The sequence below is a fragment of the Bos grunniens genome, chromosome 29 (genome assembly GCF_055505025.1).
Source record: "Bos grunniens cultivar Pamir isolate PY7600 chromosome 29, Bosgru_T2T1.0, whole genome shotgun sequence".
In the NCBI taxonomy this organism is placed as follows: Eukaryota; Metazoa; Chordata; class Mammalia; order Artiodactyla; family Bovidae; genus Bos; species Bos grunniens.
The window spans coordinates 45,582,556-45,599,590 of NC_141193.1; the positions used below are offsets into that span (position 1 = coordinate 45,582,556).

General features: G+C 37.5%; 1 protein-coding gene across 12 annotated transcripts in view; it reads right to left on the reverse strand.

The window, feature by feature from the left end:
* Positions 1-17,035, reverse strand: part of NOX4 (NADPH oxidase 4) — a 183,390-nt gene that overhangs the window by 117,067 nt on the left and 49,288 nt on the right. For 11 of the 12 annotated variants that reach the window (XR_015157409.1, XR_015157410.1, XR_015157412.1 and 8 more), the window contains 2 exons: positions 9,671-9,743; positions 7,511-7,591 (listed from right to left, as the gene is read on the reverse strand). Coding sequence is in view for 8 of the 12 variants with exons in the window: in XM_086383221.1 (XP_086239347.1) it covers positions 7,511-7,591; positions 9,671-9,743 (154 nt within the window). In the remaining 4 variants the exon portion in view is untranslated. The remainder of the gene's footprint in view (positions 1-7,510; positions 7,592-9,670; positions 9,744-17,035) is intronic. The other variant, XM_086383226.1, reaches the window with a different exon arrangement.

Sequence of the window (17,035 nt, forward strand, 5' to 3'; positions counted from 1 at the left end):
GTGCTCGGTTGTATCTGGCTCTTTGTGACCCTACGGACTGTAGTCCACCAGGCTCCTCTGTCCATGGGATTTCCCAGGCAGGAATACTGTAGTGGGTTACCATTTCCTACTCCAAAGGATCTTCCCAATCCAGGGATGGAACTGGTGTCTCTTGTATCTCCCACACTGGCAGGTGGATTCTTTAGCACTAGCACCACCTGGAAGCCCATTATTATTCTGTTGTTGCTGTTTTTCAATCGCTAAGTTGTGTCCAACTCTGCGACCCAGTGGACAGCAGCACACCAGGCTCCTCTGGCCTCTATCTCCCAGAGTTTGCTCAAATTCATGTCTGTTGAGTCGGTGATGCTGTACTGCTGCTGCTGCTAAGCCGCTTCAGTCGTGTCCGACTCTGTGCGACCCCATAGACGGCAGCCCACCAGGCTCCCCCGTCCCTGGGATTCTCTAGGCAAGAACACCGGAGTGAGTTGCCATTTCCTTCTCCAATACTTTTGGCTTAACCCACAGCTTCCGGGCCTTCCTTTCACGTGGCTTTGCCAAGTTTCCATCTGACATTCTAAGAAGGGCAGGTGCCTCTCCCCGGGAAGAAAATCCCACAAGCCTCTCCTCCTTCCACACCAGAGTGGGTAAAAGGAGACCTTAGTACAAGCGCTTCTAAAAGAGAAGATTCTTGGGAACCAGCAACTTCTAACATTTCATTATGTTTCATAAATACCTTCAACAGTATATTCTTAATTTCCTTCTCCTGAGGGCATAGTAGAAGAAGATAAACCAACATAATAAGCCTCATCTCATAAGTATTTGTCTGCTCCAGGTTAACTTCGTGACTTTTAATTCCTACGAAGCTGACAATGCCTCTGGTTCACTGTACTTATTGACAAAGGCCACTCACTGTGTTCCTTGGGTTTAAAGAATAAATGTTTTTCAAAACACACTCATAGAAAGCCATTCCTTTTCAAGTTTCTGAAAAAATGATTTAAGCAGAATATAAATCATGCTCTACAATGAACTCATGCCAGTAAGTAGTCCCAAATGGCAGAAATCTCTGTTTAAAAGAATAATTCAGGTATCATTTATGTATAATAATAAAATATGGTCTGAAAAGTCCAGCTGGCTCAGTTATTAATATTTACTATTATTTGGCTCTCACTGTCATCTACACATCTGAGGAGGACCTTTCCCCTTTCTTTTCCAGAATTCTCACACTATATTTCGCCTCTTATGTAAATAAAAAGTAAAATACAATTACCACCCACACAACACTTCCTAGAGCTAAAGCCAGTGGGAGTGCTGTCTTAAAATTGAGAGGCTAAGGTGCCAAATCTCATTTACAATGCGTTCCCTCCTTGTGCCTTTCAAAGGAGTCGGTGAGGCTCTGGGCTGAGACTCTGTGACATTCATAATTGCTTTTCCCTCCAATATCCCTTTTATCAGTAAGTGAGAATGGCAGTATAGCTCTCCTCTTGATGAGTTTTTCAAATGAAAATGAAGAAAGAAATGTCCAGTTACATTTATGTCTGGAAAGAGGAAACATTTTTGGCTTTTTAATATTTTTTCTGAATGTCTTCTGAATTGAAATATCTTTAAATACAGTGTAAAAATAACAATCTCCTATAAAAGTATATTAAAAATGAGGAAAAAAATTCCTTAGGAGAAGGTTTGTCTTAAAGTCCTGAAATAAACCTTTATCATTAAAATCTATTGCCCTTTTGAGATCTAACAACATTATAAAGATTGTTGCCCTTTCAAGGAATATTCTCTGATCTGCTAAGCAATTTTCATTATACGTTTACCAGATTACTTTGCTAATAGGAAAATCTGGGCTCTTAAAAAAAAGTTATTGTTCAACCAAATAAATGTGGAGTTTCTTCCTTACACAGTTATTTATATTAGTGCAAGTATAATTTTTTTCCTGCTAACATTTATTCAGTATATCTATATTCTACCTACATTGCTGCATTCACTTATTTAAACCTATGAGACAACTCTATCATATGGATATTCCATTATTAATCCCATGTAGTGGATAAACAAGAAAGGACAAATTATCTGGCAAGGTCCTATAGCTAGTAAGTGATGTAAGCTCTTAATTGCCATGCCACACTGATCTCCTAGGGAAAAAATAATATATTTTAAAAATCCATTTAATCACTGAAAAATAATTTGAGTTTGCTGCTGCTGCTGCTGCTGCTAAGTCGCTTCAGTCGTGTCTGACTCTGTGCGACCCCATAGACGGTAGCCCACCAGGCTCCCCCGTCCCTGGGATTCTCCAGGCAAGAACACTGGAGTGGGTTGCCATTGCCTTCTCCAATAATTGTGTTTAGTATATACGAAATATTCTTTTTTTGGGTGCCAGGCAATAGAAATGCTTATAAATACTAATGGAAAAAAATCTAATACATAGGCAAAAAGAATAAAAACTAGGTTAAGCTAAAGGCATACACAATCAAGTTAACTGGGCTTCCCTTGTAGCTCAGTTGGTAAAGAATCTGCCTGCAGTGCAGGAGACCCAGGTTTGATTCCTGGGTCAGGACGATCCCCTGGAGAAGGAAATGGCTACCCACTCCAGTATTCTTGCCTGGAGAATTCCACATACAGAGGAGCCTGGCAGATTACAGTTCATGGGGTCAAAGGAGTCGGACACGACTGAGCGACTAAGCACACAGCAAACAATCAAGGTAATTGGATCCTAAATAATACTGCGTGTAATATTTTGAGCAAAGCTAAGACTTCCACTTAGCCAATATAGACTGCATACCCCAGGAGAACCACATTTAATTTCAATTTCCAGTTTTAAATGGGATACAGGGAAGCCATGCCAATAGCCAGCTTGATTTAGTAGTTAAGAATGTGGGCTCTGGAATCTATTTCAAACAAGAAACAACTTCATAAAAATTAGAGCTTTCCAAAAACAGAATGGGATTTTCAAAATTAGAAATTTACTTAGATATGTTGTAGGGAGATTGAAAGAATCTTGGTCAAAATCATCTTTTGAACTTTCTTCAAAATGAGATTTTATAAAAATAAAATTGACTTTAGAAAATTATATAAAGCAATTGCTCCTCCTTATTATAAAAGTCAACAATTTCAAACAGCTTTGCTGTTGAATTAAAAAACTGTCTACAATTTCTAGCCTATGTTGATCCTTCAATTTTCTGCACTACTAGAATTCTGGAAAATAAAGTATGTTTACACCTGGAAAATATGTAGTTTAAAATTGCCTTTAGCACTTTCAATTGATTTTTTTTTTAATTTCAAAATAATAATCAATGCTTGGAGACTAAAGCTTATATATTACATTGTTCTTCTATACCCTATTATTGTACTTAACATATTGATGGAGAAAAAGCAAATGACCAGCAAATAGTGAGTTTCTGTTCAAATCTAAAGCATACTCTACTAGAAACTTCAGTATAAATTCAAGAAGCTGGGGAGGGGGCGTCGAAGGAGGGCCGAGCGGGTGGCCGCGCCCCGGCCCCGCCCCGGCCCCGCCCCGGCCCCGCCCCGCGCGCTCCGACCGCGGGCGGCCAGCGGGGCGGGCGGGCGAGCCGGCAAAAATTAAAAAAAAAAAAAAAATTCAAGAAGCTTGTTTTGAATAGCTGTACTTTAGTTGTATAACCAAAAGCTAGAGAGTAAAATTAACAAAGCATTTTATAAATAAAAATATATCTAAGTCTTCAACAATAGAACAAATAATAGCTTCAATAGATTTACTTACAGATAGATCTTTTGCAATAAAAAAGAACATTTTGAGAAATGTTCCATTTTGAAAAAACTGTAAGATTTATCAGTAGTAGTTTTTTCCCCATACGAGAAGCATAATCTATGTAGCTTTATTAAAAATTAAACTTCACAGAATTATAAACTTTTAGTTAGAAGATGAGTAAATTCTACAGATTTGAGTTATAGCACAGTGACTACAGTTAATAATACCATATTGTATACTTGAAATTTGCTAAAAGAGTAAATCTCAAGTGTTCATGCCAGAAAAAGAGGTAACTGTGTAATGTGATAGAGGTATTAATTTGCTTGTACACTTTAAATATATTCTATTTTATTTGTCAATTATTCTCAATTAAAAATTAAACTTCATAAAATATGCATACTACAGAATGCTTAAAGTATTGTGTATTTGTTGCATGACACATTTCAGTATTAGAATAATTATTTTCTTCATTTTTATCTATAATATGCAAAGAACTATTAATTCAGTTGGTATAATAGATTGAATATATAAGTCATTCTTTAGAAGTGTTTGGTTATTTCTTTATATAAATTAAAGTCACTTTCTGTTTATGACCCCTGTTCCACAAAAGTAAAATCAAGATTTAAATATATATTGCATTTCCCCCCATAATGGAGACAGAACTCATTACTCTCTAAATTTCAGAAGTCTATGTAAATGCTTGAACCTTTGAAAAGTGACTCTATTTGAAATATAAAGAAACAGATCTCTTCAGAATTTTAATTTAGTACAGCTTAAAGGCAAAAATATGCATAACTAACTTTACCAGCAAGTTATTGTATTTTTCTCTAATCTGTTATAGCTAGAGATAGCAAGCCCAGGTAAATCAAGATATTAAGCTTTAAAAATAAAAACTTAAGACCCTGCATAATAGGCTCTATGTTCATCCACATCATTAGAACTGATTCAAAGGCGTTCCCCATCATATAGACTGAAGTAACTCAGAAAGAGAAAAACATATACATGGAATCTAGAAAGACGGGGCAACAACGGAGATGCAGACATAGAGAACAGGCTTACGGTGGTGAGGGGATGGAGGTGGGGGGACTAAAGGAGAGTGTAACATGGAAGCATGTACCCTGCCATGTGTAAACTAGATAACCGATGGGAATGTGCTGTATGACTCAGGCAACTCAAACCAGGACTCTGTTACAACCTAGATGGGTGGGAAGGGGCGAGAGGCTGGAGGGAGGTTCAAGACGGAGGGGACACATGTATTCCTATGGCTGACTCATGTTGATGAATGGCAGAGGCCAACACAATATTGGGAAGTAATTTTCCTTCAATTAAAAATGAATAAGTTTGGGAAAAAAACTTAAAACCAAATTTTTAGAAGCATTGAACTCTCTAAAAAAAAAAAAAAAACAATAAAACACTATGGGTTTTTGAGTCAGAATGCCTGGATCTGAAAGCAGAATACATCAGTTAAGCAAACTTTAGCAAGTTATGTACTCTCCCTAAACCTATTTTCTTATGTAAAGGGTGTTTAATAGTATTATTTATCCTTATAGAACTATAATCCTTTAATAGTATAAAGCATCTAAATCATTTTGAATTTATGCTTGGCATATAGTAAACATTATGCAAATCTTTTAAATTAGTATTACCATTAGTAGCACATACGTTTAGTCATAGTCCACTTTAATGATAATAGCCCTGGACAACCAAACAAGCCATTTAAAGAACAGAATATAAAGCAGATTTTCTCTACCAAGGGCTTTCTTGGTGCTACAGAATATGCTAGCCCCACAAGGGAAAAGAACAGAACACAGAGGTTCCACTGACTGTGGCCCTCTCCCCGTGTGTCAGCCATGGCCAGCTGGAAGTCGGGATTACGTGTGGCCATATATCTGTGTGTGTGTGTGTGTGTGTGTGTGTGTTTTAGTTCTCAGTTGTATTCCACTCTTTGTGACCCCATGGACTGTAGCCTGCCAACTCCACTATCCGTGGGATTCTCCAGACAAGCATGCTGGAGTGGGTTGCCATCCCCTTCTACAGGGGATTTTCACAACCCAGTGATCGAACCCGGGTCTCCTGCACTGCAGGCAGATTCTTTACCATCTGAGCCACCAGAGGAGCCCAGCCACATGTCTGCTGCTGCTGTTGCTGCTAAGTCGCTTTAGTCGTGTCTGACTCTGTGCGACCCCATAGATGGCCTCCTACCAGGCTCCCCCATCCCTGGGATTCTCCAGGCAAGAACACTGGAGTGGGTTGCCATTTCCTTCTCCAATGCATGAAAGTGAAAAGTGAAAGTGAACTCGCTCAGTTGTGTCCGACTCTAGCGACCCCATGGACTGCAGCCCACCAGGCTCCACCGTCCATGGGTCTAATGCTCTACAATTATATGTTCTAGAACCATGATACAGAACAAACTAAACCAGGACATGGGAGATAGTAAATCAGGACATGGGAGACAGAGGTCCATAAAATGCTGATATCTAAACCAGTGGCCTCCAAAATTGGAGGAAAAACATTTTGAACATGCAGCTTGAGATAAGTATACCATTTATGGATAAGATTTACTGTACTGAGAAAGTATATTATAAAACATTCTGAAGAAAAAATTAACAGCAGGCCTGAACTTTTCTCCACATACTGTCTCCCTGGAAACATTCCGGGTTAAGACAAACAAGGAGTGACAGCTGTGTTACCAGTCGGCATTGTTTGTTACGGAGGGAACACATCTGGACGAGGAGGATGCTGATTCAGCTTCCTGATGCAGTGTGTTCTAGCAACTGAGACCATCCCTTTAGGAAAGCTGGATCGTTATCAAGAGATTGATTCCTGTGGAGCTTAAGCCTTCCCCAAGGCAAAGTAGTCCTTATCTACCCATAGGATCTCACCTTAAAACTGAGTTACTACATAGGAGGTAATGCAGAGAAGGTGGAAAACGGTTCCTGAACATCTAGAGGGACTCCCACTGAAGAAGCATCTGACATTAGCCTGCTGACATTCTGTTTCCAGTCCTGTATCCTTCTACTAAACCAAGTGAATCTGGTGCCAAACAATAGCCTACTGTGTCATTTTAGTGTGAGTGTTAAAACCACAGGTCCACTGTGGTAATCATACAGACATGAACATACACAAAAAGTATATTACTTATATCCTCTAACATAATGAATTATTTTAAGCACCATACATTTGAGTATACTGCTTGGGTCCACATAAGGTTTCACAGAATTTGGGGTATATTTTTTGTAACAACTTGGAAGCTATTGTTTTTCCCTCTGATTTTCTGGTGTTTTTCACAGATGTTTTTTCCTTTGGTCCTTGTAAATCCTTGGCTTTCTCTGCAAATACTAGTGCCCTTAGGACTTCTTAAACTAAAAACTGGTAACTCCATTGTTACAAACTCTGCAGCAGCAAGACATAAGGAATTCCTGAAAATTCAAACATTAAATATATTGAAGTTCTTCACTTCCTGATCATTTTCTTTTAAAGTTTATCAAGATATAACTATAATAGTACACATATATTCCCTCTAATTAAATTTTTTTTAAAAATTAGAGAAAAAGATATAATTATAGAAGGCTTTAAAATCTACAACATTATGGGAGAAGTAATTTTGTCTTTCCATTTTAATATACTTTTAGGCTAGTTTCATTAAAACATGCTATGTCCAAAATAGAGCAATTCACCCCACTCTTGACACTACCCTCAATTCCAGTAACCAAACAATTTTGCCATTTCCTGTGAAAATTTCTATAGACTCATCTGTCATTACCCCATTTTTAAGCACATGTGATTTTTAAAAGTTATTAAACTTACCCTGATACATGTAACATCAGCAACATGTAGAAGACAAAGAAGAGATTATGAGTATACCAGAAGATGTCATAGTTAGAAACTCTGAAAAAAACAAATAACTTAATTTCAATTTCACTTCCTACTCCATCTCAATAAAACAAGCATGCATCCTTTCAAATACATGTCACTATTGAAAGTTGAAATATGAGTTCGTCTGAGACTTATCTATTAATATCAACATATTAACGTACCATTGCAGAAAACTGACAAAAATTATAAGCAACACTTTATCATCTTGAAGATTCTTTGTATTTCAAATAAAGATACATGGAAAAAATTAAAATCAGGTGTTTATTTTTAAATTATTATGATGTAAGGTTAAGGAGCAGGCAACAGTCTGCTAATGTGTACTACTGCTGCCTTTGTTTATCAATATTCTCAATTTAAAAACAACTAATGTTTCTATCCTAATATGTATTTTGAGAGTAGTTCAAAGGAAATTCAGATGGAGATAAATAAATGTTCATCAAAATTTTATATGATTTTTCTAGACAGTATATAACTTTAATATCTTGCGTTACTAGCCTGGGGGAGGACCAAGATTCTAAAAAGGGAGGGGTACAATAAACACAACCTATAAAATGTTTGAAAGAAGTAAAAAGACTATCAGTTACTTATTTCATATATCTGAGTGGATGTTCAGGGAAGCTATCTGATAAAAGCTTAGATGATTCTGATAACAACCCCTGAAACCTTTTAGAACCCCTGGTTTAGGCAATAATCAATACAGTCACATTTACTTCAGTCACAGATTGCTACCACAAACAAGATCAGTAACACCCTTATAACATGCACTCTCTTGCATATATCTGATCTTTTTTAATCTACATTTCTAGAAGTAGAATTACGTCAAAGGACACACAGTTTGTAAGGTTTCTTTATATACACCACTCATTGCTCTATAAAACATGGTTATCAATTAAGAACCCAATCACAGTGTAGGAGTGCCTGTCTCCCCAGACCCAGACTCAACTATATACATCTCCAGTATCTTGGAACTGGGTATTATTTCATTTGTGTTACTTGCTTTCAATTCTTCGGTGACTTACCTGTTCATAGAAATTACCCATTTCTACAGCATATTTCTCAACTGTTGTAAGTAAACTATTCAAATTTAAGAATGTACTAGCTCCAAAGAAGGGCTTCCCAGGAGGCACTCCTGGTAAAGAACCCGCCTGTCAATGCTGGAGACATAAGAGACACAGGTTTGATCCCTGGGTGAGGAAGATCCCCTGGAGGAGGGCATGGCAACCCACTCCAGTATTCTCACAAGAAGAACAGAAGAGCAGCCTGGGGAGCAACAGTCCACAGGCTCACAGAGTCAGACGCGGCTGAGGCAGCTTGACACGCACGCACAGTTCCATATGAGTGCAATACTGTTCCCAGGAACATGCTACTTTTTAATTTTTATAATGTATATTGGCATTCAGGAGTTTCAGTTTTCATATTTTGAGATAGCTAAATACTTCCTATATTTCCCCTTGTCCATTATGAGCACTGATAACTATAAGTTAAAGTTTCCTCCAAATCTTCAGCGGTGCAATTTTTCACAGGTAACTTTGTCATGGAGCTAGAATTTCATTCACTTCAGCCTTCCTTTCCTCACAAGCTTGCAGTGGCAGCTTTATTACTTAGCAGGTTCTCACATATGGCAAAGTCCTCTTCAGGTCTTTCTACCAACTATCACTTAGTTCAAGGCCTTGGTCGTTTTTGCAAGTAAGTCCTATTCTGTTTTTATTAATTAAAGTATAATTTTCTTATAATATTATATTAGTTTCAGGTGTACATCATAGTAATGCCCTATTCTAAGTTACTGAGGCATATTTTTTTTAATGTTTAGTTAAGCCACATCTTCCTTTTATTCCACTTGGGAATTTTACTTGAAACATCCCCATACACAATTCCTTATCACTCAGAATATTTGACTGAAAAATTTTTCCAAAACAGGAAATTATATATAGAAACGTCTCTAGTTCCCTCTTAGTTACACAGGAAACAATACTGCATTGACTAAGCATTTGGGTTAATCAAGACATTTTCTACATATGAAAATGAAGATAATCTGAAGGAAATCTAAATAGTCTGACCAAGAAACATCAAAATAATGGCTCTGACACTCACCGTATCGCATATGTTGAAGCTGTAAACATCAAGAATAGTACCAGTACCATGCAGACCCCTGTCAGGCCAGGAACTATAAAAATATACATAAGTACATTTTAACTTAAGTCATACTGAGAAAAAAAGTTCAAAAAATTATTACCTTAAAATTCAAAGTACTAGGCTGCTCTGTGGGAAGCCTAATTGAAATCATCTATCTCCTTACATGTTCTCTGTCAAAAAAACCTGGTTTTTTTTTGAATTAGCATTAGTTTCAAGGTACTTAAGGCAAAGTAGAATCTTTTCCACCTTTCACAGAAAAGTCCCTTTTGGTATTTTCAAATATTCCGATCAGAATGGTGAGTACATGCACACTTTGACAGGAACATAACTACAGCAAACAGCAATGAGTAATGCAACAGGACACAGCTGACATCCAACATCCTAACTACTTTGGTTTTCTCCATCAGAGTCAAATGTCAAATAATTTCTTTTGGACTTCACTATCTAGAAAAAATTTCCAGAAAAAATAAGCAAAACCTGAATAGTTCTAAAAACCACAACTTCAAGTGTAGAACAAAACATGGTGAATGTGAAGAAAAAAGTTACAGTGCTGATTTTTTAAGAATACTCTCAGACATAATTCCCCTTAGAATGGAAAATATTTTAAAATCAGTGTTTCTGTAATTACATAACATTTGTTCTTAAAAAGAAAGCGTGCAAACATGTCATTTTACAAAATTAATACTGGCGTAATAGATTGCTACAAGCCTAGTATTAGCTCATTAGAGGACATCCAAAAAGAATAGGTGATATGCTATATCAAAGAGCGAAAAATCACAATAGTCTCATTTCTTATTATCTTATTGCTATCAAATAAAATAGTCTATGTTACATTTATCTACTCTTACAATCACATGAGCAACAGTAAGTACTAAATGACCTAGCTAAGAAAGTCCATCTCAAATCTTTCTAGAAAAGGTACTAACACACTTCTGTCTCCAAAAGTATAGACACCTCCCTACTCTTCTTCTTGACAAGGAAGCACCTGTGCAACAGAAGGCCCATCAGGGAGTGAGAGCCATCAACAGAAGCAAACAAGCTGAGGATGACACCAGGGCAATACTGATAGGCATCATTAGGGTCACAGAGGGTATAGAATGGTTGGAAAATAATATTGGAAATTCCAATGCAGTAGAAACAAGTTTCCACTTGAAAAGGGCCACATGAGAAATAAGGGAGTCGGTCTATGGAACTTAATACTTGAGTACACCCTCCTTTTCACTCTTCCCAGTACACAGATTTGGAAGCCTAACAAAACTTGCCTTTCCCTAATGCCCCAATCCAAATCATCTCCCCTCTAAATTCTTTCATTGGGCACTCCCTTTGCTATTGTCTCTCCCATTGCTTTACTTCCTGGGGGTAACAGAAGACCAAGATAAGTACACTAGTTCACACAGGAGGATTTGGCACCCCACTCCAGTACTCTTGCCTGGAAAATTCCGTGGACTGAGGAGCCTGGTAGTCTACAGTCCACGGGGTGGCAGAGTCGGACACGACTGAGCGACTTCACTTTCACTTTTCACTTTAAAAAGAACAGCAGGCCTACAAAATGACAAGGCCTTTCCTCTTCCAAATACTTATCCCCCGAAAACACACACATAGCCACCCCAAACTTGTCCAAAAATATTCATTAACCACTTTAATACTCAAGGCCTATAAACAATTTAAGTCTCCATCAACAGATGGATGGATAATTATTTATTGTGCCTGAAAAATTAATCAGCAGTTTAAAAAAATGACATATACCTATGAACCACAAAATTATTAGTCTGAGTGAAAAAACCAGACTCCCCACCCCCCAAGAAAAACCCTGAAAGAATATAAGCTCTATGATTTCTTTTATACAACATTATAGAAAATTCAAAGCATTCTTTAGTGGTAGAAGGAAGACCCATAACCAGGAGGGGTAGAGAGCAGGATGCATTACAAAAGAGCACAAAACATTTTTAGAATGATGGACATATTTGTTATCTTGATTTTGATCATGGTTTCTTATGTATATACATATGTCAAAAGTGATCAAATAACATAATTTACATATGTATAATTTAGAGTACTTCAGTTATAACTCAAATTTAAAGAAGAAAAAAGAGAGAAGGTCCCTTTCTCTGGCTCCAAGTAATTTAAAAAACCCGAAAAAAAAAAAAAGAAAAAATCCGTATCTGCCCAAATGAACAAATAAATGACAGAATCCCAGAGGGCTCTGTAATGTGAAATTTGTGGTTGGAGAGGCCTTTCAAGTAATTTCATTGAGGCTTCATGAACGTCTACTGTGTCTACATACACGGTTTCCTTTATATAGTCCTGAACGTGCCAAAATTAGTTTTAGAATGTCTGCAAATCACTTCATCAGAACACCTGAAAAAATGGAGCATGTTTAGAATAGAGGTATAAGTTCCAAAGGGTATTATTTGAACATCAATTCTTTTAGGAATTAATTTCCAGTAAAAATGCTCTCACTACTCCTTGAAGAATCACAGGGCACATTAATGTAAATTTTCTGAGAGGTACTAAAGTCAAGAAACCAGTTTAAATTTGAACAGATATTCCCCAAACACTGAACTCGAGCATTCCTTTTAGAGCAGATCATGGAAAACATATTAGAAAGACTTTGGGTGAAATAGTTGACCTCAGCCATTTGAAATCAAGATGAAATAGAAGCCTCAAATAACCTAGGGCATATGTGTATATCCTGGAATTATAGCCCTGTTATTGTCCCTTAACCCAAATCCCAATCTCATTGAATCTCATCTGTAAACTAAGGAGAATCAATTCAATGTTTTTTAATATTCTTTCAGATTTATGAAGTTATCTTTCTTTTGAAAAGAATTCATTTTTCCTTTCTCTCTCCCAGAAGTACAAAAATTCCAGAGTTTGCAATTTATAAAGTAATAGACTTCATAGCAATGAAGAAGAAAAGCTGACTTATAATTAGCAACGAGAAGAAAAAAAATTACAGACACAGTGGTCCAAAAAAATGGTGGGATGAGTAACTCAAAAACCAAAGAGGAGAGAGTGGGAGAGATAAATTAGGATTTAGGGATTAATATATGTACATTACTATATATAAAATTGGTAAACAGCAATGCCATACTGCATAGCACAGGGAACTATACTCAATATCTTGTAATAACCTATAATGGAAAAGAATCTGAAAAAATACATTTATCCATATACACACACACATATATATGCATGTATAACTGAATCACTTTGCTACACGCTTAGCAACAACATTGAAAATTGACTATACTTCAGTTTAAAAAAAGCTAAGATTTTCTGTCACTGCAATTAAACAGAGACTGGACAACCAATTATCTGGAATGTTGCAGAGAATATCTCCGTAACAGGTAGAAGAGTTTAAAAACAGATGATTTTTCTACAAATGACCCAATTTCATTCATTTTTAAGGCTGAGTAATATTCCATTGTATATATTATATACTGCTGCTGCGGCTAAGCCGCTTCAGTCGTGTCCGACTCTGTGTGACCCCAGAGACGGCAGCCCACCAGGCTCCCCTGTCCCTGGAATTCTCCAGGCAAGAACACTGGAGTGGGTTGCCATTTCCCTCTCCAATGCATGAAAGTGAAAAGTCAAAGTGAAGTCGCTCAGTCCTGTCTGACTCTTAGCGACCCCATGGACTGCAGCCTACCAGGCTCCTCCGTCCATGTGATTTTCCAGGCAGGAGTACTGGAGTGGGGTGCCATTGCCTTCTCCGATATTATATACTACATCTTCTTTATCCATTCATATGTAACATTTAGGTTACTTCCATGTGCTGGCTATTATAAATAGTGCTGCAATGAACACTGGGGTACATATGTCTTTTTTTAATATTTATTTACTTATTTAATTGATTGTTTGGTTTACAAAATTGGTTTGATTTCTCTCATACATCAACATGAATTAACCATAGGTGTACATTTTTCCTGAGAAGGCAATAGCACCCCACTCCAGTACTCTTGCCTGGAAAATCCCATGGACTGAGGAGCCTGGTAGGCTACAGTCCATGAGGTTGCTAAGAGTCGGGCAGGACTGAGCGACTTCACTTTCACTTTTCACTTTCATGCATTGGAGAAGGAAATGGAAATCTACTCCAGTGTTCTTGCCTGGAGAATCCCAGGGACAGCGGAGCCTGGTGGGCTGCCGTCTGTGGGGTCGCACAGAGTCGGACACGACTGAAACAATGCAGCAGCAGCAGTACGTTCTTCCCCTCATGCATCTTTTTGAATTATGGTTTACTCACGGTCTATAGCTAGTAGTGGGCTTCCCTCATAGCTCAGTTGGTAAAGGATCTGGCCTGCAATGCAGGAGACCTGGGTTTGATTCCTGGATCGGGAAGATCCCCTGGAGAAGGAACTGCCAACCCACTCCAGTATTCTTGCCTAAAGAATCCCCATGGACAGAGGAGCCTGGCAGGCTACAGTCCATGGGGTCACAAGAGTTGGACATGATTTAGCAACTAAACCACCACCACCACCATGCCCAGCAGTGGGATTGCCGGGTCATATGATAGTTTTAGTTTTTAAGGAACCTCCACACTGTTCTTCATGAAAGTGTTAGTCTCTCAGTTGTTTCTGACTCTTTGAAGACTCCATGGACTGCAGTCCACCAGGCTCCTCTGTCCATGGAATTCTCCAGGCAAGAATACTGGAGTGGGTAGCCACGCCCTCCTCCAGGGGATCTTCCCAACCCAGGGATCGAACCCAGGTCTCCCGCACTGCAGGCAGATTCTTTACCATCTGAGCCACCACTGTGGCTGATTTACATTCCACCAGCAGTGCAAGAGGGTTCCCTTTCTCCATACCCTTTCCAGAAACTAACACAGCATTATCAAGCAATTATGCTCCCTTTAAAAAAGGCCAAGAAGACGATTTTATCCATTCAGGGACTACTTTCTGGGCATCTGTATTGTACTGTCAAGTGCTAGAGTAAAAATGAATCATGCCCTAAAATAAATCTCAGTCCAGTGTGGGAGAAAGGATAAGCCGGCAATTGCAACACAGGGTATTAAGTGTTGAAAGGGAGCCAAACTGAGTATTTTCGAGGTACATCAAAGGACATCCTAACCTAGCCTTGGATAACAGCTCAGCCAAGTCCCAATAAATTAGCCTCTATTAGCACACATATCCCAAGAGTGAGGAAGCACAGGTTAGAAAGTATTGGGCTAGTTTGAGTTCACTGGGCAAAGTCACTTAACAAAATGAAGTACATTGTGAACTCTCTCAGTCTTCAAGTTATAAAGGAAAATCTGTACTTGTTTTCTTAGGGAAAAAATGCTTATTACATTTACTCTTATTGTTTTTGATCTATGCATATTAGGTTAATTAGTAGCCCATAAAATGAATGATTGCACTACACTGCCATTTATAGATGAAATGAAAGATCATTTTCATCCCTACCCAGATGTAGTCAGAAATATACCATCTTGTATTCATCATCCTGTTTTTACCAAGATAATTGGAGACATGACTGTGTTTGTTTATGAGGGTTTTTCTAATTGAAATTGGATACTTGGTGTTTTATCCTCATCATACAAAGTACTACCAAATTTGGAGATACATGCACTTTTAAGTGTCTGAATAATTCAATCTATTAAATTTATTCTATAAGTTCTTAATTGGAATGTTTTAACATTTATTTAGTGAGTCAAAATACCATGGAGGAGCTTTAGCATCATATTTAGGGGGACTGGGTCTGTGTTCCTGGGAAATAAATGGGTCCTGATGAAAAGTATAGTCTCTCTTTCATCAAACTTTATGGAACTGGGCCACCAAAGTGATACTGACATGCTGATCTGGGGCAATTCAAGCTGCTTGTATTGAGAGAAACTCCACAAAATGTTTTCTCTCCATCCTCTGCGAGTGGCCCTGTTCCACTGTGAAGAAACTGATTTCCGGTGGAAAACACCATATATGTAGGTAATAAATTATTCTACAGTATATGGAAGGAAACCAACTATTCATAGTATTTACCATGTACTGTTAGGGTCCCAGGCCAAGAACGGATCAGCTCTGCTTAGTGGAATTAGGGAGAAATCTGTGCATAATGGGGTGTGTCAAATGACACATAAAGGATGAGTGAGAGTTGAACAGGTGAAGAAAAGAGAGTAAGAGAGGAGGCAACAAGTAGGTAGTGGTGAGAAGTTATGCTCAGGAGTATAATCAGATGCTCAGTAAAGGTAAAACAGCACTGAGAAGGTTAATAAAACACATTGCCAGGTCCCAATTTGGTCTCTCTCTACGCTGAAACCAGGAATTTGTGTTTTTAAGTATAATATTACTCTACTTGGCCCAACACACTCATAGGAACTTCTGAGAAAGAACACAGGATGACGGTGTTTCATGCAGAGGGAGAGACCACCTACTTATAAGCATTAACTTTACTAAGTTTCTTAATGTAATATCTTTGTCATATGAGATCTTTTTATACTTTTATAAACTAAACTTTTTAAAGCATTTCTAAGGCTTCAACTATATTCTATCCAGTAAAAGAATATTAAAACAAACTTCTTATTTATTTCTCTTAAATTAATCCATATGAACCAAAAAATACATTCATTCATACATAAGGTTTTATTTTTCTGCTTTTCCTCCCTTCTGTTCTCATCCAATTCTTAAGGCTTTAATAAAAACATGTTTTCAATGAGCAAAGTTGTAAACAAAACTAAATTGTGTTCCTAAGGAAAAAACTGTGAAATACGTACTTTGCAAATGGCAAATATCATAATCTATAGGCAGAAAAAATATACTATAAATATGTAGCTGTGACATGAGGGGGGGAAACACCTGAAATATTATTATTTTTCATCATAAGACTGATTCAAAAAAGAAACAATGCATTTGACAGAGCCATGTCTCAGTCCTGTATGAAATTCTGATCCTTAATAAGTTAGTACAGACAAGACTTTATGACAGACCATCTCCCATCCACAATCATCGTGTCTCTGAAACAGGTGCCTAAAGTCCCCCAAATATAGTCCCCTTTTCATTATTATAAATGTAAGATTGAGAAAGAGAAAAAATAGTTGGAACTGTACTAATATCAGGGCCAAATTTTGAGATGTTCAAATGCACTTTAACAGATTAATAGTCTAGACTGAGATTTTATGGACAACATGTTTAAGAAGGGAAAATAAATTAAAAATGAGAACAGAGACACATTTCAAGAAAAATAACTTATTTTAGTGACTGTTTCTCCTCTTCCTTATAGATTTTAGGATCAGAAAATATCCTACTAAATTACTAAATATTAAGAACTACACTGATACTCAGAGTGCTTGGTGTTTTTTCTCCAAAACTTCAAAAAACAGAAACCTGTTCC